We start from the raw sequence: 23771 nt of genomic DNA on the forward strand, positions 1-23771 counted from the left end.
GAACCTCCTTTTAGGGGGCAAGCCGTGATAGCCAAAGTCTTCAGAGAAAAGAGACCGCCTCAGTTCCAGACAAGGTGACGGCTGGGCTTTAGTCATGAATAGACGGGGCTGCTATCTGTCTGCAGCAGACAGGCTGGGGGGCAGACAAACAGACAGAGAGCCGGAACGGCATGAGACTCGGAAATGACCCTAACTGCTGACACTCAATGCCCGGACTCCTGGAAGGGAGACCCGGTCGGTCACAGAGTGAGAATGCCTGACAGAGGATGGGATTACGTCAGGGAGCTTGGCTGCCGGCAGATAGCGGGGAATTCCTGGGTCATGTGCGCGGATGTGCCTAGGCGGCTGGGCTGAGCTGAGCTGAGCCGTCCAGTTGAAGGTGGGCGCGCAGGAGCTTACCCTTGGTGATCATGGTGTGAGGGGCTCTGGGATTAATGGTTTACTGAGCCTGCTAGATGCTTCACTGGGAAGACAATTAGAAACACACATCTGTCCCCAGCCCTGACACACTTCACAATCTGTGCCTGTGTCTGGGTGTCCGTATCAGCGGGAGCGGATGTTAAGACGGCTCGGAGTAAGGACTGCAGTGATGGGTTAAGCGCAGGGTGCCTGTGGGAGGGCTGGTGAGAGGTATCAAGGCCATGCTTTGGGGGTGAGGTGGGGAGTGGTGGGAAAGCAGTTCTCCTGGAAAAGAAATGGATCTCAGGTGACTCTTGAGGGATGATCAAGAGTTAGCTCCTTGCTCTCAGGAAGTTTACAGTTTAGCAAGGGATATAAGATAAGTGAACAATTTACCATCTAATCCAAAGCAGACAGTGGGAAGGCTCTCAAGACCAGCGCATAACACAACACTGTAAATCAATACACGTTTTGAAAGGTAAAATAAAAAGTAAGAAAACTAGGTAGGTGGTTGGGCCGCTAGCACAAATTTAGGGCACAAGAGGAACACTTACATGCTTGAAGAAATTATGAAGGAAAAACTTTCATGTGTTAACCAAAAAATAAGCAGCTTCTTGCAACCAGTTGCCCTATGCCTCATCTCATATCACAAATTGCACATCCCTGTGTCTATAGTGTTACTTCTGTCATTCTCTTGGACAGATGAAAACAAACTATAATAAATTTAAATAATGTATGCATTGTTTTTAAGAGACAGGCACAAAATGCCACGTACGGTTAAAAGGATGGGTCTTATTCTGGCTCAGGGGTTTGAGGGAGGGCTTCACAGGAGGCCAGTTGGACCAAAGGGAGAGTAAACTGTGATGAAAGACGTTCAGGGATGGGGTAGTGGGGTGAGAGTGAGGGGCGGTACTGAGAGAGCAGTAGGGGAGAAAGGTAGATGAGGGCCAGCTGAGCGCTCTATGGATCTGCTGAGCTTTGGGGGGGCTCCCAGGCCCTTGGGGTTTATCTGGGTATAGATGCCTAGATCCCTCTTTCCTTTTCTCTGGGAAAAAGGCTGGTGCAAGCTGGAGGGCTCAGCTTACCACTGCTTTGCCTGAGACCACAATCATTGTATTTCCCTTCCTCAGAGCTCTGAGTTATAACCCTCTGTAACTGTCATTCTCGGATGGTGGACAGGATGGCCCTTTCTTTTTCAAGGGCTAGAGGAACTGCCTGATTGTGAACCTGCTCATTAGAAGCGGCCTTCCAAGACTGGGAGGTGGGCTCTGAAAAGAGACCTGGGACTGAATTCTTCGTTTCTGACTCAATGCTGCCCTCTGCTGACAAAATCAAGCCTAGCATGTTGTATGGAATGCCCAAAGCTGTGACCAACATCTGTTGGATCATAGAAAAAGTAAGAGAGTTCCCTAAAAACATCTACTTTTGTTTTATTGACTACGACAAAGCCTTTGACTGTGAGGATCACAACAAACTGTGGAAAATTCTTCAAGAGATGGGAATACCAGACCACCCAACCTGCCTCTTGAGAAACCCGTATGCAGGTCAGGAAGCGACAGTTAGAACCAACGTGGAACAATGGATGGATTCAAAACTGCGTCCAGGCTGTGTATTGTCACCCTGCTTATTTAACTTATATGCAGAGTACATCAGGCGAAATGCCAGGCTGGATGACGCACAAGCTGGAATCAAGATTGCCGGGAGAAATAATAATCTCAAATATACAGATGACACCACCCTTATGGCAGAAAGAGAAGAAGAACTAAAGAGCCTCTTGATGAAAGTGAAAGAGGAGAGAGAAAAAGTTGGTTTAAAATTCAACATTCAAAAAATAAAGATCATGGCATCCAGTCCCATCACTTCATGGCAAATAGATGGAGAAACAATGGAAACAGTGACAGACTTGATTTTCTTGGGCTCCAAAATCACTGCAGATGGTGATTGTAGCCATGAAATTAAAAGACGCTTACTCTTTGGAAGAAAATCTATGACCAACCTACTATATTAAAAAGGGAAGACATTGCTTTGCCAACAAAGGTCCGTTTAGTCAAAGCTATAGTTTTTCCAGTAGTCATGTATGGATGTGAGAGTTGGACTATAAAGAAAGCTGAGCGCTGAAGAATTGATGCTGTTGAACTGTGGTGTTGCAGAAGACTCCAGAGAGTCCCTTGGACTGCAAGGAGATCCAACCAGTCCATCCTAAAGGAAATAAGTCCTGAATATGCATTGGAAGGACTGATGTTGAAGCGGAAACTCCAATACTTTGGCCACCTGATGTAAAGAACTGACTTATTTGAAAAGACCCTGATGCTGGGAAAGAATGAAAGCAGGAGGAGAAGGGGACGACAGAGGATGAGATGGTTGGATGGCATCACCGACTCAATGGACGAGAGTTTGAGCAAGCTCCGGGAGTTGGTGATGGACAGGGAAGCTTGGCGTGCTGCAGTCCATGGGGTTGCAAAGAGTTGGACACGACTGAGGAACTGAATTGAAAGCTGTCACCACAGGTATATGTCTGTTTAGGCAGTTTGTTCATTTAATGAGCTATTCATTCATTCCTTCATTCAACAAATATGTACTGAGCAACTCCAGTACTAGGTATAATACTAAGCTTCCCTTGTGGCTCAGCTGGTAAAAAACCTGCCTGCAGTGCGGGAGACCTAGGTTTGATCCCTGGGTTGGGAAGATCCCCTGGAGAAGGGAAAGGCTACCCACTCCAGTATTCTAGGCTAGAGAATTCCACGGACTATACAGTGAGCGACTTTCACTTTCACTTTACTTTCTATATAACATTTATTGAGCCAGTTCTGGTTCTAAGCACCTTCAATATACATGACCAAGACCACCTAGCCCTAGCTAGAAGTAACAGAGCTGGGAGGCAGACCCCGTCAGTCTGACATCACAGCTCAAGTCCCTAAGAATCACGCTGTCTTGTGGGACCCAGATGGGCTCTGGAAATACAAGATGGAACTGATGAGCTACTTATAATCTAAATAAGCAAGCCTTAACCAGGAGTTTGGGAAATTTTGTGCTACCAACTCTGAAAACAGTCCCCAAGCTATCCGTTAAAATGGGAAATTTAATGTTATTCACAGGCCAGGCCTAGGAAAGATGTGACCAAGGAGAGGCTAGCTCTTCTCTGCAAGCCGGACAACTTGCAACTCCCACTTGCAGCAGCAGGGGAAACGCACATAAATGAATCCGACTCCTGGGTGGCGTGGCAGTCCGAATGCGGGTGCTGCAGAAAGGAGTGGGTTTATTAAGACCAGAGATAACGCGAGGGCTGTGAGCACAGTCAGCTGACCTCCTAACAGCCCAGAGAAGTCGACAGGACACAAGTTAGAACAGCAAGCTGGCTCAAGAGAGAACTCACACTTCGTGGGTTAGTAGTGAATTTTTCTTATCAAAACAAAGATAATTCCCTCTGGAAGGTTGGCATAGGTGATTGGTTAGGGCGCTAGAGGGTGAGTGCTGATGTGGGCACTTTTGCCGAGTGGGGTCAAGAAGCTCATGGGTGATGATCACAGGCCCTTTTGGCAATGGTAACAAAGGTGCTCAGTCAGCTTCGGAGGTGATGTTGGTTCTGGGCTCCATGTCTGAGGCCTTGGTGAAAGGCCTTGCACCTGTGGCCATGGCACAGATGCCACACTGGGTTCCAGGGAATTCCCTGGCAGTCCAGCGGCTAGGACCCCACGCTTCCACTGCCAAGGCCCAGGTTCGATCCCTCGTTGGGGAACCTTGCAAGCTATGAGGCACAAGCAGGAAAAAAAAAAGTGTTAGCTGCTCAGTCAGCCCCGACTCTTTGCGACCCCATGGACTGCAGCTCACTAGGCTCCTGTGTCCATGAGATTTTCCAGGCAAGGATACTAGAGGAGTCCTGAATTCCAGCTTCTCTTTTACCACTATCCATGTGTGGTCATGGCTGAGGACTTTCTCTCTGGAGGGCAGTTTCTTCATCTATAGCAAGATATTTGGATTAAAAAAACTGAGTTCCATTTCGACTCTGCTGTAACTTGTCCTGTGGTATTTAGCAACATGTTAGAAATCTCAGTCACACCTTTTTTTTTTTTTTTTTTTTTTTTGGCCCACCTGCCAACAGATCGCCTCACTACAGGACACTCAGGAGCCCTATTCCTTCTGCTACCCCTGACACAATGTTTTGGCTCAGAAGTCTGACACCCTGCGCTCCAAGCTCCACTCTGCCACTAATAGCCCTGTCTCTTGGCACCTCTCTGGATAAGAATTATTCTCTTTTGGGCTTCCCTGGTGGCTCAGTAGTAGAGAAACTGTCTGCCAATGCAGGAGACACAGATTCCGTCCCTGATCTGGGAAGATCCCACACGCCTTGAAGCAACTGCGCCACAACTATTGAGCCTGAGCTCTGGAGCCTGGGAACTGCAACTGCTAAGCCCACTGAAGCCTGGCCTCAGACATGGAGCCCAGAACCAACATCACCTCTGAAGCTGACTGAGCACCTTTGTAACCGTTGCCAAAAGGGCCTGTGATCATCACCCATGAGCTTCTGACCCCACTCGGCAAAACAACCACTACAACCTGAGTGCCCTAGAGAGGGTGCTCGGCACGAGAGAAGCCACCGCAGCGAGAAGGCCTCGCACCGCAACGAAGAGTGGCTCCCGCTTGCTGCGACTAGAGACAAGCCTGTGAAGCAGCGACGACCGGGCATAGCCAAAAATAAATAACATTATATAAAAAAAGAATCATTCCCCTTCGAACAGCTAACACTCACTGTGCCCTCGTCACCGCATGAATGAATTCACTCCTGATCACAGTTCTATGTAGACTCTAACATATGATTATCCCCATTGCACAGATGAAGAAACTGAGACATAGAGAAATTAAGTAACTGCCCTTGTGGGGTTACAGAGCTGGCAAGTGGTGGAGCCAGATTGGAGCCCAGGCAATCTGGCTCCAAAGACAGCACTCTCAGCCACCAGGCTTTGGCTGGGAGAGGATTCTTTTCAATGTACTCGTTTTTTGACTGTGCTGGGTCTTTGGTGCCGCTCGTGCTTCCCTCTAGCTGCAGCGAACGGGAGCTGCTTGCTCTCTCTCGGGGCCCGTGGGCTTCTCACTGCAGCGGTTCCTTTCGTTGCTGAGCCCGGGCTCTAGGACCTGCGGGCTTCAGTAGCTCCCGAGCTCCAGAGAACAGGCTCAGCAGTTGTGACCCACGGGCTCAGTTGCTCGGCGGCATGTGGGATCTTCCCAGACCAGGGATTGAACACGCGTCTCCTGCTTTGGCAGGTGGATTCCTAACCGCTGAGCCACCAGGGAAGCCCGGAGAGGATTCCTGATTGGCTCAAGTCTCCAGTAGCCTAAGCTAAGTCATAGTTCACTCAACCTGAAATGCACCTCATGACCTCCCCGTGGGCCGGCTGTCGGACAAAACAAGACGTGAAGCTGTCAGATGGATGTTTCTTCAGTCTGCTCGGGGTTTTGCTGGACTCTGGTCCTCCCAAGTCTCCTTCCTCCCCAGCCTCCCATTCTGGCAGACACCCAAGCATGTGTTTCTGTGGATGGGAGCTGGGACAGCACGGGAGCTTATCAGACTCCCTGAGCTACAGCTGATCTGATCTGGGACAAAGAACTGTCAGATAAGCCCAGTGCTGGGAAATGGTCCTGGAAACCACCGGAGGTGGGAGCTCTATGCTGGGGGAGGGAGAGAACAGCCTTTCTGGGGTTGGGGGAAAGGAGGGCCTTTGAATTACTCTCACTGCTGATTTTTAATGCAGACAAGGGCTCTTTCTGAGAGCTGGGAGGTGGGGTGGGTAGGTATTTGTGTCAGTTTAGGTCTAGAACTTCTAGTTATTTTGGAAAGGGGCCTCCTTACCTCATTTGTTAATGGCTAAATAAGAAGATCTTTTTCTGCCCCTCACTTCTGTGTTCCTTTCTCAGTCTGTGAGGCTGTGTAACTCGTGTTGCTGTGGGGTTGGGAAGTAGCGGGGAGCACTTAAGCTTATGACTGGGGCAAAAGCTCTCATGGGATTCATCCACTGGGTATCCAGTCACCAAGTTTGAATCCTTCCCACCAACCAACCCTAGTGTGTTACTGAGATGCTTGATGGACTTAGATGGAGAATAAGAAAATAAAAATAAACTTCTACCTTGACAGGGATCCATGCTTTCACACCCCATATTTGCCTGATCCATCACTGACCCTGTGAAGTCAGAGCCTTGGGTTAGATCCTAGGGCTGCTGATCCAGATGAAGAAGGGGGTTCATGAGACTCAGAATGGCAGCCAGAGAATGGGTTTCCATACTGAGGAGCCCCACCCCATGCTGGCCACGTGACCTGGGGCAGCTGACTCAGTCCCCTTGAGGCTAGGTTCCTGTCAGATGCTCTCTGTCAGCTGGAAAAGGCTCCCCAGTGGCCGGGGATTAACGGCTGTGCCTACTGTGGCAGAGGAGCCTGGTAGGTTGCAGTCCATGGGGTCTCGAAGAGTCGGACACAACTGAGCGACTTCACTTTCACTTTTCACTTTCATGCACTGGAGAAGGCAATGGCAACCCACTCCAGTGTTCTTGCCTGGAGAATCCCAGGGACGGTGGAGCCTGGTGGGCTGCCATCTTATGGGGTCGCACAGAGTCGGACACGACTGAAGTGACTTAGCAGCTACTGTGGCTCAGCACTCGGTACTTCAGACTCCACTGAAATGCTGTTCCCTTGAAGGGGCTGAAGGCCCTCCTCTTCCTGGCCTGCGCCACAGCTGCCGCCCTGCACCCGGGGAGGTCCCGGGAGGTCCACACAGGGCAGGGGTGGGCGGGGTGCCTGGGGTGCCCAGGAGGAGGATCTGCCCATGCTTGGCTCCCACCCATGGCCTGAGCCCTTTGCCTCCCAAGCTGATCCTGGAATGTACACCCCTAGCCAAGCACATTCTTTCACCAGGTCACCAGCTCCTGGCCCTCGGGAAGGAAAGCGGCAGCTAGCACTTCCCTTGGCCCTGAATGACGCTTGCACAGTCTGGCGCTGGGGCTGTTACCTCCAGCCTGGATTAACCGGCTGGCTGTCATGCATAGCTTTGGAAAAGCCTGAGGCAAAGGGGAGAGGGAACCCAGCCCTAAGCAGGAGGATTTAAAATCCTGCTGATTTCCCAGCTCTGGTTCCTTACATCAGTCAGGTATCTGTGCTCAGAGGATGGGGGGCTTTGTAAAGGTTATTCTCAAAGCTGGTGCTCTCTGTGCTCTTGGATGTCTGACATTCATTCAGTTCAGTCATTGGCTGCACTTTTATTCCATTCAGTTACACACTTAGGCTCTGGGTGCCTAGCGAGGGTTAGGCATAGAGTATTGTGGGCCCACAAGGGTCACTGATATCGCCATGTCCTGAGGGGAGCCTGTGTGCAGGGGGTGAGGTGGGTGTACACAAGGGAGGGGGCGTTCTACATTCTGGGAGCGCCGAGCTGGGGCGGGGAGCGGCAGGGCTGGTCCAGGGAGCTGCCTGCTCCCAGTGGTCTCCCAGGGGCCACCCGAGGCAGAGGTGCAGAGGGGTGGCTGGAAGGGCAGGGCTTTGGTGGAGGGTCCTAGGAGCCGGGGCCGGGAATCACCGGAAGGACCAGGAGGGCTGGGGGACGGTGTCTAAGCTCTGTAACCGTGTAGGTGAACTTGTAGACGGGAGCGATTTCCCCAAAGGCAGGGGAATCCAGCCATGATCTGTTGTGGGCGAGGGAGGTTGGAAGAGAGCAATGAGGTGGTCGTTTTCCACCCAGGGTTGAGTCGACTTCCCTGAGGCGCTGGGGCTTGAGGTCTGAGGTAAGACCAGATTGGAAGGGGAGCTCCAATCCAGTCCCTGCTTCTGCAGATGGGGTGCTGATCTGGAGCGGGGAGGCTGGGAAAGGCTTTGGCAATTGTTCTTCTCTGATAACCACGTGTCGCTAAGAATGTGAATTGCCCTCTTGGGCTCGGACCTAGGTTGCGTTAACATGGCGAAACGCACCAAGAAGGTCGGAATCGTGGGCAAGTACGGGACCCGTTATGGTGCCTCCCTCAGAAAAATGGTGAAGAAAATTGAAATCAGCCAGCACGCCAAGTATGCCTGCTCCTTCTGTGGCAAAACCAAGATGAAGAGAAGAGCTGTGGGCATTTGGCATGGTGGTTCCTGCATGAAAACAGCAGCTGGTGGTGCCTGGACCTACACCACCACCTCTGCTGTCACAGTCAAGTCCGCCATCAGAAGACTGGAGGAGCTGAAGGACCAGTAGAAGCGCCACCATCGATAACGTTGCTAGCCTGTAATAAATGGGTTAATTTATCTAAAAAAAAGAAAAAAGAATGTGAATTGCTAACCTGAGTTGAGACCTCAGAGAGTCAGACTCAACTTTCTGTCAGACCCCCAGTGCTCCCTCGGGCCCTCCAGATAAGGCAGATGAGTCCTGGAGATAGTGGATGGGCCCCGAGCCCTGCCCTCCTGGGACGGCTGCACCTCTGCAGCCGACCCAGGCTGGAGTCTGGACGGCCCAGTTAGGGCCCCAGCAGGTGAGGAGGCCGCCAGCAGCAAGCCCGGAACTCCCCGTCCACCTCGTCACCTCGGAGCAGCAACTTGGACGGTGCAGGGAAGGGAGAGTGACCCCACCAGCCTGAGAGAGACGGAGCTCTCCTGAAGCCACCCAGAAAACCCATCATTTCTAACATTTCTAAAGCGTCACCTTAGGCATCAAGTCTTCAGACATTTCTGGCCTCTAGCCCCTCACCCCACTGACCTTCTGAGTCATCTGTCAGATATTTCCTCTTCAGGGGAGGTAGGTGGCTGGGAGGTTTGCATGAAAAAAAAAAAAAAAAACCCACAAAAGTCTCAGAAGCCAGGAGCATCTTGTCTGGCCAAACTAGGAACTGGGACTGGGCATTAGGATCTTTCCATACACTTGCTCAGTGTGTGTGCTGAGCAAGTGAAGGAAGCAGGGAAGACCTCAGTTCAGTTCAGTTGCTCAGTCGTGTCCAACTCTTTGCGACCCCATGGACTGTAGCACACCAGGCCTTGCTGTCCATCACCAACTCCTGGAGCTTGCTCAAACTCATGTCCATCGAGTCGGTGATGCCATCCAACCGTCTCATCCTTTGTCGTCCCCTTCTCCTGCCTTCAATCTTTCCCAGGATCAGGGTCTTTTCTAATGAGTCAGCTGTTTGGCTACATCAAGTAGCCAAAGTATTGGAGTTTCAGCTTCAGCATCAGTCCCTCCAGTGAATATTCAGTCTTGATTTCCTTTAGGACGGACTGGCTGGATCTCCTTGCAGTCCAAGGGACTCTCAAGAGTCTTCTCCAACACCACAGTTCAGAAGCATCAATTCTTCGAAGCTCAGCTTTCTTTATGGTTCAACTCTCACATCCATACATGACCACTAGAAAAACCATACCTCTTACTATGTGGACTTCTGTCGGCAAAGTGATGTCTCTGCTTTTTAATATGCTGTCTGGGTTGGTTATAGATTTTCTTTCAAGGAGCAAGCATCTTTTAATTTCATAGCTCCAGTCACCATCTGCAATGATTTTGGAGCCCAAGAAAATAAAGTCTGTCACTGTTTCCATTGTTTCTCCATCTATTTGCCATGAAGTGATGGGACTGGATGCCATGATCTTTATTTTCTGAATGTTGAATTTTAAGCCAGCTTTTACTCTCTCCTCTTTCACTTTCATCAAGAGGCTTTTTAGTTCTTCTTCCCTTTCTGCCATCAGGGTGGTGTCATCTGCATATCTGAGGTTACTGACATTTCCCTTGGCAATCCTGATTCCAGCTTGTGCTTCATCCAGCCCAGTGTTTTGCATGATGTACTCTGCTTCCCTGGTGGCTCAGAGGTTAAAGCGTCTGCCTGCAGTGCAGGAGACCCGGGTTCGATTTCTGGGTCGGGAAGGCCCCCTGGAGAAGGAAATGGCAATCCACTCCAGCACTCTTGCCTGGAAAATCCCATGGACGGAGGAGCCTGATACAGTTCATGGGGTCGCAAAGAGTCGGACACGACTGAGTGACTTCACTTTCACTTTCACTTGGCATATAAGTTAAATAAGCAGTGTAACAATATATAGTCTTGACATACTCCTTTCCTGATTTGGAACCCAGTCTGTTGTTCCATGCCTGGTTCTAACTGTTGCTTCTTGACCTGCATACAGATTTCTCAGGAAGCAGGTCAGATGGTCTGGTATTCCCATCTCTTTAAGAATTTTCCACAGTTTTTTGTGATCCACACAGTCAAAGGCTTTGTCATAGTCAATAAAGCAGTAGTAGATGTTTTTCAGGAACTCTTTTGCCTCTTCAATGATCCAACGGATGTTGGCAATTTGGTTCTTCTGCCTTTTCTAAATTCAGCTTGAACATCTGGAAGTTCACGGTTCACCTACTGTTGAAGCCTGGCTTGGAGGATTTTGAGCATTACTTTGCTAGCATGTGAGATGAATGCCAATTGTGCAGTAGTTTAAACATTCTTTGGCATTGCCTTTCTTTGGGATTGGAATGAAAATTGACTTTTTCCAGTTTTTTGGCCACTGCTGAGTTTTCCAAATTTGCTGGCCTATTGAGTGAAGCACTTTAACAGCATCATCTTTCAGGATTTGAAACAGCTAAACTGGAATAGTATCACCTCCACTAGCTTTGCTCATAGTGATGCTTCCTAAGGCCCACTTGACTTCACATCCCAGGATGTCTGGCTCTAGGTGAGTGATCACACCATCATGATTATCTGGGTTATGAAGATCTTTTTTGTATATCTCTTCTGTGTATTTTTGCCACCTCTTCTTAATATCTTCTGCTTCTGTTAGGTCCAGACCATTTCTGTCCTTTATTGCATCTATCTTTGCAGGAAATGTTCCCTTGGTATCTCTAATTTTATTGAAGAGATCTCTAGTCTTTCCCATTCTGTTGTTTTCCTCTATTTCTTTGCATTGATCACTGAGGAAGGCTTTCTTATCTCTTCTTGCTATTCTTTGGAACTCTGCATTCAGATGCTTATATCTTTCCTTTTCTCCTTTGCTTTTGGCTTCTCTTCTTTTCACAGCTATTTATAAGGCCTCCCCAACAGCCATTTTGCTTTTTTGCGTTTCCTTCCCATGGAGATAGTCTTGATCACTGCTTCCTGTACAATGTCACAAACCTCCATCCATAGTTCTTCAGGCACTCTATCAGATCTAATCCCTTGAACTTATTTGTCACTTCCACTGTATAATCATAAGGGAGTTGATTTAGGTCATATCTGAATGGTCTAGTGGTTTTCCCTACTTTCTTCAATTTAAGTCTGAATTTGGCAATAAGGAGTTCATAATCTGAGCCACAGTCAGCTCCCAGTCTTGTTTTTTGCTGACTGTATAGAGCTTCTCCATCTTTGGCTGCAAAGAATATAATCAATCTGATTTTGGAATTGACCATCTGGTGATGTCCATGTGTAGAGTCTTCTCTTGTGTTGTTGGAAGAGGGTGTTTGCTATGACCAGTGCGTTCTCTTGGCAAAACTGTATTAGTCTTTGCCCTGCTTCATTTTGTACTCCAAGGTCAAACTTGCCTGTTACTCCAGGTATCTCTTTACTTCCTACTTTTGCATTCCAGTCTCCTATGATAAAAAGGACATCTGTTTTGAGTGTTAGTTCTAGGAGGTCTTGTAGGTCTTCAAAGAACCGTTCAACTTCAGGGAAGACCTGGTCCCCTATTTATGGAGCACGTGATGAAATGGGGAGATCACAGGACTCCTTTGGGTCTCTGTTTCCTGTAAAACTGAAGAATCCCAGTCTTGCCCAAGCTCCTAGGGAAATAAGGGCGTGAACGTTCCTCTGGCTGTTTTGCGGCAAACTTTGCAGGGGGTTCTGGAGGGGGCGCAGGGTGGATGTCAAAGCAGCGGGTGCTCCTGTGCTAGCAACTCACCATCCACACTGAAAGGGTTCTGAGCCCAGGCACCTGCTCCCAGGGTGCGTACCATAGCATAAGTGTGAGGGCTATATGTGTGAGTGCAAGCTGTGTGTAAGAGTGTGAGTGCGTGTGAGAAAAGGTGTGCACCAGCATGTGGGGTCCATGCAACTGTGTAAAAGTGTGAGGTGTGTTTGAGGTGTGTGAGTATGAGTTTAAGGCACAGGTGAGTGTGAGCTATACTGTAAGGGTATGAGACAAGTGTGAAGCATAAGAGGGAAGTGTGTGAGTCGTGTCTGTGAGCATGAGTGATTATGTGAGTGTAAAGATGTGTGCGTGCGTAAGGTCTGTGTTAGAGTGAGGGGTATGTGGTGTTTGAGGTGTGTATGAGCATGAAAGAGAGAGAGGTGGGAAAGGGGAGACAGATGTATATGTGTGTGTATATGCGTATGAGCTTGCATGTGTGTGTATGTTTGTGAGTATGCGTGTGTGCAGGAGTCCGGCTGGCCCAGAGCCTGCTGGCTGGGGTCACAGGAAGCTCATCTGGGGTGAAATGCCAAGTGCGGAGACCTGTAAAGGCTCCCTTGGTCTTGGAAAGAGGGCCACTCTGGCCTCTGGGCTGCGGCCGGGGGATTCTCAGTGCTCCGATCCATGCCGTCAGGAGCGTGGGCTCCGGGACATCTTCACACCAGGCACACACCTGCCTGCTGAGCTCAGATGAACTGGAATATTTGGGGAAACAGCCTACAGTTTCAAGCGTTGAAGGGTCACACCCGGAGGGAGAATCCAGGCTCTGTAGAGACACTGTGCTCTCAAGCCAGCTGGCCTGGGCCCTGCTCAGAGATCAGCTCCCCCTGTGCCCACCCCCCACCCCTGTCACTTCCTGCACCTTAGGTAGGGAGGGGCGCCTGGACTGGCTGAACCATCGCCCTTCTTCCAAGGCACTCATCCACCGTTCCAGGTCTTCATGGACTCCAGCTTGCCTTCCACGCTTTTCTCACATCACTCCCCACTCCCTCGTGCGCTCTGGCGCCAAATCCCCGCTTCCCCTGAGGCCCAGTTATTCCAGCAGGCTCCCCAGGACGCCTTCGCAGGCCAGCTCAGCCCTCTGACTTAGGAAGAGGCAAGGAGACTCCTCCCTCCCCCCCGACCCCCCCACCATTCCGGAACTGTGGGACAGTACATTTCTGTTGTTTTTGAAGCCACCAGTCTGCTGTGTTTTGTTATGGCAGCCCTAGGAAACTCACCTGCCCGACCTGTCTGCGTGCTTTTATGAGCCGCCTCTTCAGCTCCTGCCTGTGCTCCGCCTCTTGCCTTCGCTTCTGCAGTTGTTTAATTCCAATAAGAGGTGCCTGCCCACGCAACTCTTTGATCTCACCAAGCAGATTTCTCCAGCTCTCTGGAGCTGGAGGCCTTTGACCTGAGCACTGGTCCTGCTCTGCAGACACTGGGAGTGGGGGTGGGGATGGGGGTGCCATGTCTTCCTGCAGAGCTCAGGACGGTGGGGGAGGAGGTTTGCACGCCCCTCTGCCCCCAAGCTGAGCTCGAATCTCCTTCCTGTCACTTGTTAGCTGCACTGCTCGGTTTAGTCAGGGCTGCTGGTTTAGTCTCTTCTACAGGCTGGAGGTGGGAAAAGGCCAACGGTACCCCATCTCCTGCGAGGGTCTCTCTGGGCCAGAAAGCTCAATCAAATGCAAGAGATCATCAGAAAGAAATTCTGGGGGAGAAGCAGCAATGGAGAGGAGGGGCTAGTCTACTCCCTGTGGTCCCAAACCCTCCTGCCACTTTGATCGCACAGCAGTCGGACTTCCCTCCAGAGGAGGCCTGAAGGGTTTGGCCCACATGTTTTTCTGAGGACTCTAACACCAACTGGGCTTCATTCTTTTTTTAAAAATAAATTGTTATTATTGTCAAGTGAGTGTATGCTCCTTGGTTTTTGTCTCGTCACAACAGAGATTTGGAGGGATGGACATTAAAACTCCCTCGGCATGTCACAGCTCTCGAGTCTTGGACAGACCCTGTTATAGCTCTCAGGTCTCAAACAGACCGTGTTATAGCTCTTAGACAAATCAGTGTTACACCTCTATTTTACTTAGAAGATAGCGGGAAAATCCATTTTCGAGGTGTGAGGGCACATAGATCCAAAGACACGGAGCGAAGAGCGCCCTGGGCGGGGGCTGCGGAGAGCCCTTTGGCTTCTCTTTTTATATGTTTTTCTCCCCCCGGGCCTGCCCTGTGCAAACTGGGCTTAGTCAGGCGTGCTGTTCTACCTGAAGTGCTCACTCGGTCCTCAGACCTTCCTCTGTTCTATCTCCGCGGGCTTTTCTCTTCCTTGTCTTTTAGCCACCGCCGTTTTGGACTCCTTTTCCCTACCCTAACTACCTGATGTTATTATTGTCCCCGTTTCGCCGTGCTGTGTGCTCATTGCTGTGCACAGGCTCTCTCCAGTTGCTGTGGGCAGCTCGGGCTCCGAGCTGCGTGGGCTTCAGCAGTTGTGGCTCGCAGGTTTGGCTGCTCTTGGCATGTGGGATCTTTCCAGACCAGGGATTGAGCCTGCGTGCCCTGTGTTGGCAGGCAGATTCTTTGCCACTGGAACCCCGGGGAAACCCACTGGGGTCCTTTGTGATCTTAGATATGCCCTGGTGATCTTACTGACTTCATTTTTCTCAGAAGACGGTCCCATGACGCTTCTCCAGTCAAAATCCTTCACTTGCTCCCAGTGTCCCATGTGGATCAAGTCCAGAGCCCTTTGCAAGGCATGTAAGGCCCCCGGACCGGCACTGCCTGCATCTCCCCGGGTTCTGTGTGTGTGCTGTCCCCCAGTGGCTTGAGAACACTTCTGCCTCTCCCTCAACAACAGAAAACACTCATTCCTCAGGAAACCAAGCCTTTATCTTCCAGGTTTGCCATGTTGAGCCCCTTACATAGTGCAGTACAGCTGACTGTCTCCCTTTTTCTACGTGCTATTGCATTTGAGGCAATGAAGTGCTCTGGTCACAGCTTTTGGAGTCAGACTTGGTTCAGACACTTACTAGCTTGTGATCTTGGACAAGTTATATAACCTCTTGGAGCCTTAGCTGTCTCAAGGGCAAAATACAAGGATGCTGCCTACTCCAGGGGTAACCTGAGGACTGAAGCACCGGGTGAGATGGCACTGTCCTTGCTGTTGTTTTACAGGCTGGGAAGTGGAGACAAGAAAGCGGAGGGACCCCGAGAGGTATGGGGATGAGAAGGGCTCAGGTGGAGAGGGGGTGAGGCCTGGCGCCAGGCCGAGGTATGGGGATGAGAAGGGTTCCAGTGGAGAGGGGCTGAGGCCTGGCACCAGGCCATTGGACCCGACGCTGAGCACCCTCCGCAGCTCCACAGGGCACAGCTGCGACGCATGCTCCTGATACCCCCTATTTCCCTCGCTCCTCAGTGAGCTCCCCCAGTCCTCCCAGCGTGGACTCCAACAGGTGAGTCCTAGCAGACACCAGCTTGAGTCCGACGGCCCTCACATTCCAGCGGTCAGTCCCCGATTCTCATGATGGGAAGACCCTTTGGGGCAGGCTGTACCCCCAAGGAACCCCAACTATTTGAAATGCCTCAGTCCAATCCACACGTCTGGTGCCATTTGGGGTGCTTGGAAAGCCCCCTACACACAGGCTAGGCTTCCTATCAGAAAGGGTGGAGGGGCCCCAGTTGTAAATACCTTTCCTGGGGAGGCGCTGAGAGGGAAGGAGGCAGGGCAGAGCCAGGAGGCAGCCAGGGCTGGGTTTGGCAATGCTCCCCCTAACGTATCAGCCATTCCTCACAGTGTTGGCTTCCACAGCCCCCTTTCCTAACAGTCTCTCAGAGGGCTAAACTAAAGTGGGGCGGGGGCCTGGATGCAGTGGGGAAGGCCTCCCGCAGTCTGCTCACCAGGGGGCACCCGCTGCCATGCAATGCTAGGGTGGGAAGGAACAGCTTGGTCAGCAGGTGGCAGTGTCCTTCCAGGGCCCAGTAAAGAAGAGCAGGTGCCCAGAGAAAGGGAAGAAAAACCCCATCCTGTCCAGAGCCTGGGTCCCCTTGTCTCTGAAGGTTTGGTGGAGGGGTTACCTCCTCCAGGAGGCTCCCCCTGGCCCCTCAGACAGGTGTTCCTGCCTCAAGAGACATGATGATACCCTTGCGTAGTGAGTGCTGACTCCCCCACAGCTCCTCCAGGGCAGGTATTTTTTTCATCTTTGTAGTCCTGGTGTTAGCACAGCTTTTAAGAACAACTTGGAATCGGGAAGAGGCGCTGTACCAGCTAAAAGGAGGCACATCCTTTATGTTTTCACATCAGTGAGCCATTCTCTTTCTGCTCTGGGCAAAACAGAAATGAGCAAGAGCTGCATGAGATGAGGCTAGGCCTGACAAAGGTCAGGTCGAGGGTAACCTGACAAAGATGTCAGCTAACGAGTGCAACCTTTTCCCAGCACACGTACGGCGCGTCAACGCTGCAGAGACGGAAAGCGTGCTGTTTTCCTAGGAGTGAGGCGACTGATCGGGACGAGGTGGTTCGAAGGAGGAACCTTCTCAGAGTGAGCAGCCGAGAATGAGCGGCCCCTCAGGGTGCCACGTGGCCTGAGAATGTCAGAGGGACCGCTTTATGGGGTCCCCTCCACGTATCCAGACCCCATCCACCCGATCCCCGCATGAGGGTGCCACGGAAAATAGGAATATAGGTTTAATCATTGTGCTCCTGCTGTTAACCAGGGTGCAGCGAATCCACCCTTCACGGATGCAGATGCCACAGTGTCAGTGAGCAAGTTTTGCACGGAAGTGCTCCGGGCCCATCAGTGACACAGGGCCAGACCTCTGGCGGGGAGGGGTGCCCGGAGGAGAAACGGGGTGAGGAGAAGGGTGGGGAGCAGATCCTGGGCTAGCAGTCTGCCCCTTCCACATCATTACATTCCCACCAGGGCCCCAAGCAGGACCGGTCCTTTCCGGCCAGGGTGGCCAACCTGGGCCAGCCCCCATGAACCCGACTTCCCTCCCAAGCCAGCCGCCTCCAGCTCCAGGGCCATTCTTGCTGAGCAGACGAGGTTCCGGGCAGGCCCACAGCCGGCCACCAGCAGGGAAGAGACGGATACCAAGGGAGGCAAGAGGGCTTTGGGACAGCCCTTGTCTGTTTTTCATCCCAGGAGACCCTCGGCTGGGTGCAGAGCCAGGGAAAGGACAGTGGTGAGCAGCCATGCTCTGGGTCAGAACCCAGGTGATGGCAGAGGTGAGCCCACAGCGGGGAAGTGGCAGGCGCTCCCGTCCCTTTCTCTGCCTGAGCATAAGTGAGGACTCCCCGCCCTGGCCATCTCAGCTCCAGTGGGGAGGAGGGGTGGCCACGTCCCAGACACGTCTTCCAGCTTCCGTGGGTTGGTAGGGTTTGGAGGTGGAGAGGTCACTTAGAGCCCCGGGGACTGACCCGACTGGCTGCGGACAGGAGCTGGTACCCGGGCAAGTGGCCCCAACTCTTGTTCAGAGCGGGTGGTCCAGTCCAGGACGCTGTGGCCCGGCCCAGAGGCAGCTAGGCGTCCGAGACACACAGGGCCTCCACCGCGTCGCTCAGACCCTGGTTGACGCCGCCCACGGCCAGCAGGCAGTTCCTGAGGACGAGGCTGGAGCAGGCGCAGCGGGGCGTGGGCATGGCGGGGAGGGCCTCCCAGCGGCTCTTCCCCGGGTGGAACGCCTCAGCCGTCTCCAGGACTGTGGGCTGGTTCCCTGAAAGTGCAAGGGGTTGGGCCTCACCAAGCATCCAGCCACCAGCCCGCCCCAGGGAAGGGCCTACCTGCACCCTCCCTCTGGAACCACAGGCAGAAGGTGACCCACTGCCCGCCCTTCCTCCCTCCGCCCCGGGGGAGGTGACCCACCTCCCGCCTCCCTCAGGAACCACAGGCAGAAGCCCAGCACCCTGGACTCCCTGGGCCGCAGGCCTTCCCCACCCTCTGTCAAACAGCCACTCTGCCCTTCCCGTCTTCTCGGTCCTTCCATCCCCTCAAGATGAAAGACTCAGCTTTCTTCCCCCACCGCCTGCTTTTACCACCCGTTTCTAGACACTACGGCCTCTCTCCTGCCCGTGACGAAGGAAGCTGTTCACACGGTCTAGCTCACGTCAAGTCGGGGAATCTGCCCACACTGAGTAAACTCTGGGTTCCCAGGAGCCCCACTGCCCACTTATCGCTCCCTAGTTGATGGGACACCACCATCAAAGTTCCCTGATCTCTGGGAGGGCTCATTCAACAAATCTTGAGTTCATCAGAACAGCTGATTCGATCAGACTGCTTTCCTTCTCTCTGATAGAGCTGAGTGTCCAGGGAGAAGACAAAGAGGACCAAGGCCAATCCCTTCTACCTCCAGCCCTCCCGGGACAGGGCCCCGGGGACCTGGGCTCTGCCTGCCTGTGTCCCACGGTTCTCAGCATGTCCTTTATGCTCTCTGAGCCTCAGTTTCCCCCATGTAAGAGCACGGAGAGACCATATCTGAGGCCCACCCACGGAGGCGGGACGTCAAGGCTGGGAGGAAGAGAGCGCTTTGGAATCAGCTGGTAGGCAGGCAGTGTGCCAGGAGCCAGCACCCTCTTCTGCTCATGCACATCCAGAGTCCACGGAGCACCAGGCCGCAGCCTGGAGGCTCTATCCTTACCAAGCCCTCCAGCCACTATGACCCGACCACTCAGAGAGCCGGCCACAAAGTCTGCCCGCCGCTTCTTGAGGAAGAAGGAACGCTCCATCTTCAGCCATCCCCCTGCAGGCGTGGGCGATGTCAGGAGAAACACAGAGAGAATGAGATGCTGACTGCCCCTGCCAGATACGCACGAGTGCCAAACCGCTCTCACCCTGGGCGGCACCTCGACTCCATCCACCCTGTATGCTCAGGGCATGTACAGTGCCTCCTGCCGTGTGAAATGGCACTCAACCGACCCTCTCCATGCCTGCTGCAGGCCAAGGAACCATAAGCTCTTAGCATGAATCACCTTGTCCCACCTCTGTCTTCACAGACTTTAGGCTGGAAAGGCGGAGAGTGTCCCAGTCAGCATCCTTCTGTTTCAAAGCCCTCCCTCACCTGGCCCTGGCTGGATGTTGTAAGAAGGAGCAACAGCTGGGAAAGCTTTGATAAAAACAGCCAGCCAATCAGAGGGAGCCCTGGACAGATGAAAGAATTTGATCCCAAGAGTAGCCCTGAATGGAGAGGAGCTTTCAGACTTCTGAAAGGCTCACGCCTCTGGGTAAATGGGCCCAGGGCAGATGGCTGGGATGGGGATAAGATGGGGGTTGGGCAGAAGGGAGGTGGGTTGTTAGGGCCTGGTGTCCAGCTTACCTTGCTCCATGTCGAACACATCCATCGTCCGGAGGAACTTGGGCTGCCGGTAGAGCCGGCCCTGCCGCAGGCCCCCCAGGCTATACAAGCGGTCGTCCAGGGTCACAAAGCTGGAGAAGGCCCGCTTGCAGGGGATGTTGGGGAACTTGGTCCAGGAGCGAGTCTCGATGTCAAAGACCTCGAAGGCGTTGACCGCATACTTGGACTGCCGTCCTCCTGGAGGCCAGAGCAGGGCACAGGTTGGGCAGGAGAGTAAGCCCCTGGGGACTGGGGCTGGGTTCCCCCTTCTCACTGTTATTCGATCACATAGGAAGCTCCCTGAGGCGGGGGTGGGGGGGCAATGTGATTAACCCCAGTGCCCAGGATATGCTGGGCACACAAACACTGCTTCCAACAGGAACTGATCCAGAAGGAAAGGAGAGACGGGCATGGGCCAGACAGTCTGTCCTTACCCAGCACGTAGATCTTGGAGCCTCGGAGGAAGGAGGTGGCGGCATATCTCGGGGTGGGCATGTGGGCCAGAGACACCCACATGTCCTTGAGCATGTCATAGTGTTGGAGGTGATTGTGCGGACGGAGGTCCAGGCCCATCCCGCCCGCTGCATACACGCGGTAATCTAGGAGAAAGGCCACACGGCAGACACCGTGAGACAGGCCCATGGCACTCAGCTGCTACCTTGGCCAGGCTCTGTCAACCCCTTGAATCCCAGCACTGAAACCCGGCCACATTCCCAACCACTGCTCTGCCAGAGAATGGGTTGGTGGCACCATTAAAAGCTCCTGCCACACTCAAGCCTGGGTCTTCTTGAAACCACGTCAGGCCTACGTGCCTTACCTTCCTTGGTGCTTGGCCCTTGGTTAAGCCCAAGATGCCAAACCATGCCCAGAGGTAGACTGCAGTGGAGTCCAGGCCTGGACAACCCTTTGCAGATCTTGTCCCCCCCCATTCTCCTTCCTGGGCAGCCAGAGAGATGCCAAAGAGGGACAGTATTTCCCTGACGCCCTCCAGGAGCAGCCTGATGCCAGGCACGCCCAGACCAGAACTCAAGACTTAGAGGGAGCCTTTGGAGATGAGGTCAGCCCTGCTGCCACTGGCCTTGCGGGACACTGGCCTGCTGCTGTCCCTTTCTTTCTCTGGATAGGGGAAGGCCATCCTCCTGGACACACAGGAAAGCTCGTGGGCTCCAGGAGGCAGCTCGCACTGAATGGGATAAGGCTAGGGGTGAAGGAGAGAGAGGCTTTGGATGAAAGAAGCTCTGAGCAGGCAGCGAGCTGGGCACTCTGAGGACAGGAGAGCTTCTCTACTGCCTGTGGCCGCAGGTGACACAGCACACCAGGGAGGCCGCACAGCCTCCAAGCTCCCCTCACCTCAGGACCTCAGGCAGCCCGCTCAGGACACAGCCCGACCGCCAGAGCCCTCTTCTCCCAGGGACCCATCCCTGCTCGGGGTTCTGTCTACTAGAGGCCAGTCCTCACCACTTCTGGCTCTAAGAGGCTTTTATTTTTCAAGAGAATTACAGGAATGAGTACTTATTTCTGCTTTCCAATCTTACTAAAGAAAGAAAACAGAAATCCCAACCCTCGCCTGTGGCTAGGAGATGGGGCTTGCTAAAGAGACATTCACCTTACGCACACTCTGCGTCTCCCATTCCTATTCTCACCTATACCGCTGAAGCTGGGAACCCGCCCCTCCACTCCACACTACCAATCCTGCGTCCGATTCTTGCTCACCCTTTCAGAATCATCTTGGTGTCCCCGAACTGCAAGGCTGGGCTGAAGGTAGTGGCTCCTGTGGCCACCACCCTGCTTGACACACTGTTACTGGGATAACCTTTGTATGTTTCTTTCAATAGATTGTTAGGTCCTGGAAATTTGTTAATCTGTGGCCCCAGCATCTGGTATAAAGCCTGGCACACGAGCATGTACATTTTTAGTAAACTAACTGCTGAGCCCATTCAGCGCCACAGTTAAGAGCACAGACTGGACCATCACCTGCAGGCTGTTACTTGGGCGAGTTACTCAACCTCTCTGGGCCCCACATTGCTTCTCTGTAAAATAAGGACAGTGGTACTACTTGCCTCATCAGACAAGTTCTGAGGGTCAAAGGGGTCAATACCTATTAAGCACCTATGGTAAGTACTCTTAACCGCTCAGCACCACTTCTTGAGGCCTGGGGATAAAGGGCTCCCCTTTCCCTCTCCATTTCCCCATGGGCCTCCAGGCCTTCCATCTTTCTTACTGGGAGTTCAGGAGGCTCTGTTGGCTACTCTGCCCTGAGGGCTTCTTGAGTTTCTCTGTCTGATCTTCATTGGTAAGACCTGGGCTCCTAAAGGCAGGGATCGGATCTTCTGCCTCTTTCCTTCCCACCTGGAACCTAGAACTGTGCCAGGAACAGAGCAGGTACTCAAGAAATACTGATTTCTGACCTAAGAGTAGACCTGACAGGCAGCTGAAATAATTTTGCGAGAGAAGGAGGTAAGAGTGCAAACCTCTAAGCCTGTCTGATCTGCATTTGGGGTCTCCTAACTCCCACTGGGCCATTTCCCATAAAACTGTGTTTTAGAAAGGCAGTTTCCAGGGCCCCTTCCCTGCTCTGGGATATACCAGGCCAGAAAAGAAAGACAGGATAAGCTTGGAGAAACTGAGATAAAAAGCATAAAGCTATGTGGTGAGCATTCTCATGCCCTGAGAACCTAGTGAACCTGGGCAAGAAGCTGCAGGAGCATGAACCTCAGGAACATTTTGGTCTCTACTCATCAGCACCTCTGAGATTAGGAGGCAGACTGTAGGGAGATGATCCTGGAATCAGGTCCCAAGACCCTCCCTGTGGGGGCTGGGGATGGTATGAAGATGGCATGAACAGGCCCAGGACCCCAAATATGTGTCTGGACGTGGTGGCACCTGCAAGGCACATTTCCAGGGATTTGCTGCTGTGGGTGGGAGGCCCAACCATTCTGCTGAATGAAGGTATCCATAGGGGTATTGACAGAGTGCCCTTTGGCTCTCCCCTCAGCCCGGCTTGCCCACCTTGCTGGGAGGAGGCTGCTGGGGTGGGGTGGAGCTCTGGCACCATGCGGAATTACCACACACTTCGCTTGCCTGAGCCGCAGTTTTCCCACCTATGAAACCAGGCCAGCGGGTCTTTAGCTTCAGTGTCCATGTAATTGTGACAGCGGCCTCATCCAGGGCTGGCTTCCACCCCTTTCCCGGGGCCTCCCACCCCTCCTCCGCCCGCCCTCAGCCCTGGCCCCACTCGCCTTTGGCTGTGACCGAAATGCCCATGGCGGCCTCGCGCAGCGCGCTCCGCTTCTTCCACTTGCCCTCGTCGATGTTGTACACCTCCACGACCTTCAGGGGCAGCTGACTGGCGCCCACGCCCCCGATCACCATGATCCGCTTCCCCAGGGCGGTGACCGCCACGCCGGCCCGCGCTGTGGGCAGCGGGGCCAGGGCGGTCCACTGGTCGGCCTCGGGGGAGTAGACCTCGAAGCAGTCCATGGGGACGCCGTTGTCGTCACAGCCCCCGATGGCATAGACCTGCCCGCCGGTTTCCAGCAGGGAGCAGTACACCCGGCGGCTCGGCAGCGGTGCCAGGCGCTTCCACTGGAAGTCCTTGACGGCGGGCACCTCCATGGCAGTCCCGGGGCCCCGCCCGCCGCGCCCCCGCCAAGCGCCGAGCAAGCCCGGGTCGGCCAGCTACTCCGCGCCGCCCCTCGCCGTCTCCATCTCGCTGGGGTCCGCCGCCGCCCGCGCCGCGGCGAGGGCCCCGACGCCGGCCGGCGCTTCTCGCTCCCTCAAGGCTCGGCGGCCCGGCGACGTCCGCGCCCGGCCCCGCGCGACGAGCCGGGCGAATCAAGGGCGGCGGGGCCCCGCGCGCGGCCTCCTGGCCTCCCCGGCCCCCGCCCCGGCCAACTTTCAGGGGAAGACGCGGCGGCGTCTCCCCGGCGCCGCTCCGTCCCCCGCGGGTCCGAGAGCTGGGGGCGCGCGGAGGCCCGGGAGCGCCCCTGCGCGCCGGGCGCCGGGCGGCCTCCCGGCGAAGCGAGGAGCGGACCCCGCCGGGCGCCGCCGCCCGTGCCCCGCGGCTCTGCCCGCGCGCCGACTCCCGCCCCCGCCCCGCGCCGCTCACACAGCCAGGCCGGAGGGGGCGGCGGGCGGCGGGGCGCGGAAAGCGCGTTACGCGAGAGCGGCGCGGGGCGCAGGGGAGGGGGCGCGCCGTCCTGCCCGGCGC

The 23771-nt window shown here is 53.8% G+C and overlaps 2 protein-coding genes across 2 annotated transcripts; one reads left to right on the forward strand and one right to left on the reverse strand.

Annotated features, from left to right (window-relative positions):
- LOC102186914 (putative 60S ribosomal protein L37a) lies at positions 8283-8673 on the forward strand. The gene has a single exon (XM_005690398.3). It carries the CDS (start codon positions 8334-8336, stop codon positions 8610-8612), a length of 279 nt encoding a protein of 92 aa, XP_005690455.2. The 5' UTR covers positions 8283-8333; the 3' UTR covers positions 8613-8673.
- On the reverse strand, positions 16902-23370 carry KLHDC8A (kelch domain containing 8A). The gene is made up of 5 exons (XM_018060050.1): positions 22801-23370; positions 19996-20160; positions 19544-19759; positions 18869-18970; positions 16902-17947 (listed from the first exon to the last, which is right to left on the reverse strand). The coding sequence occupies exons 1-5, from the start codon at positions 23174-23176 to the stop codon at positions 17754-17756; spliced, it is 1053 nt and encodes a 350-aa protein (XP_017915539.1). The 5' UTR covers positions 23177-23370; the 3' UTR covers positions 16902-17753.

Source organism: Capra hircus, chromosome 16 (assembly GCF_001704415.2).
Source record: "Capra hircus breed San Clemente chromosome 16, ASM170441v1, whole genome shotgun sequence".
Classification (NCBI taxonomy): Eukaryota; Metazoa; Chordata; class Mammalia; order Artiodactyla; family Bovidae; genus Capra; species Capra hircus.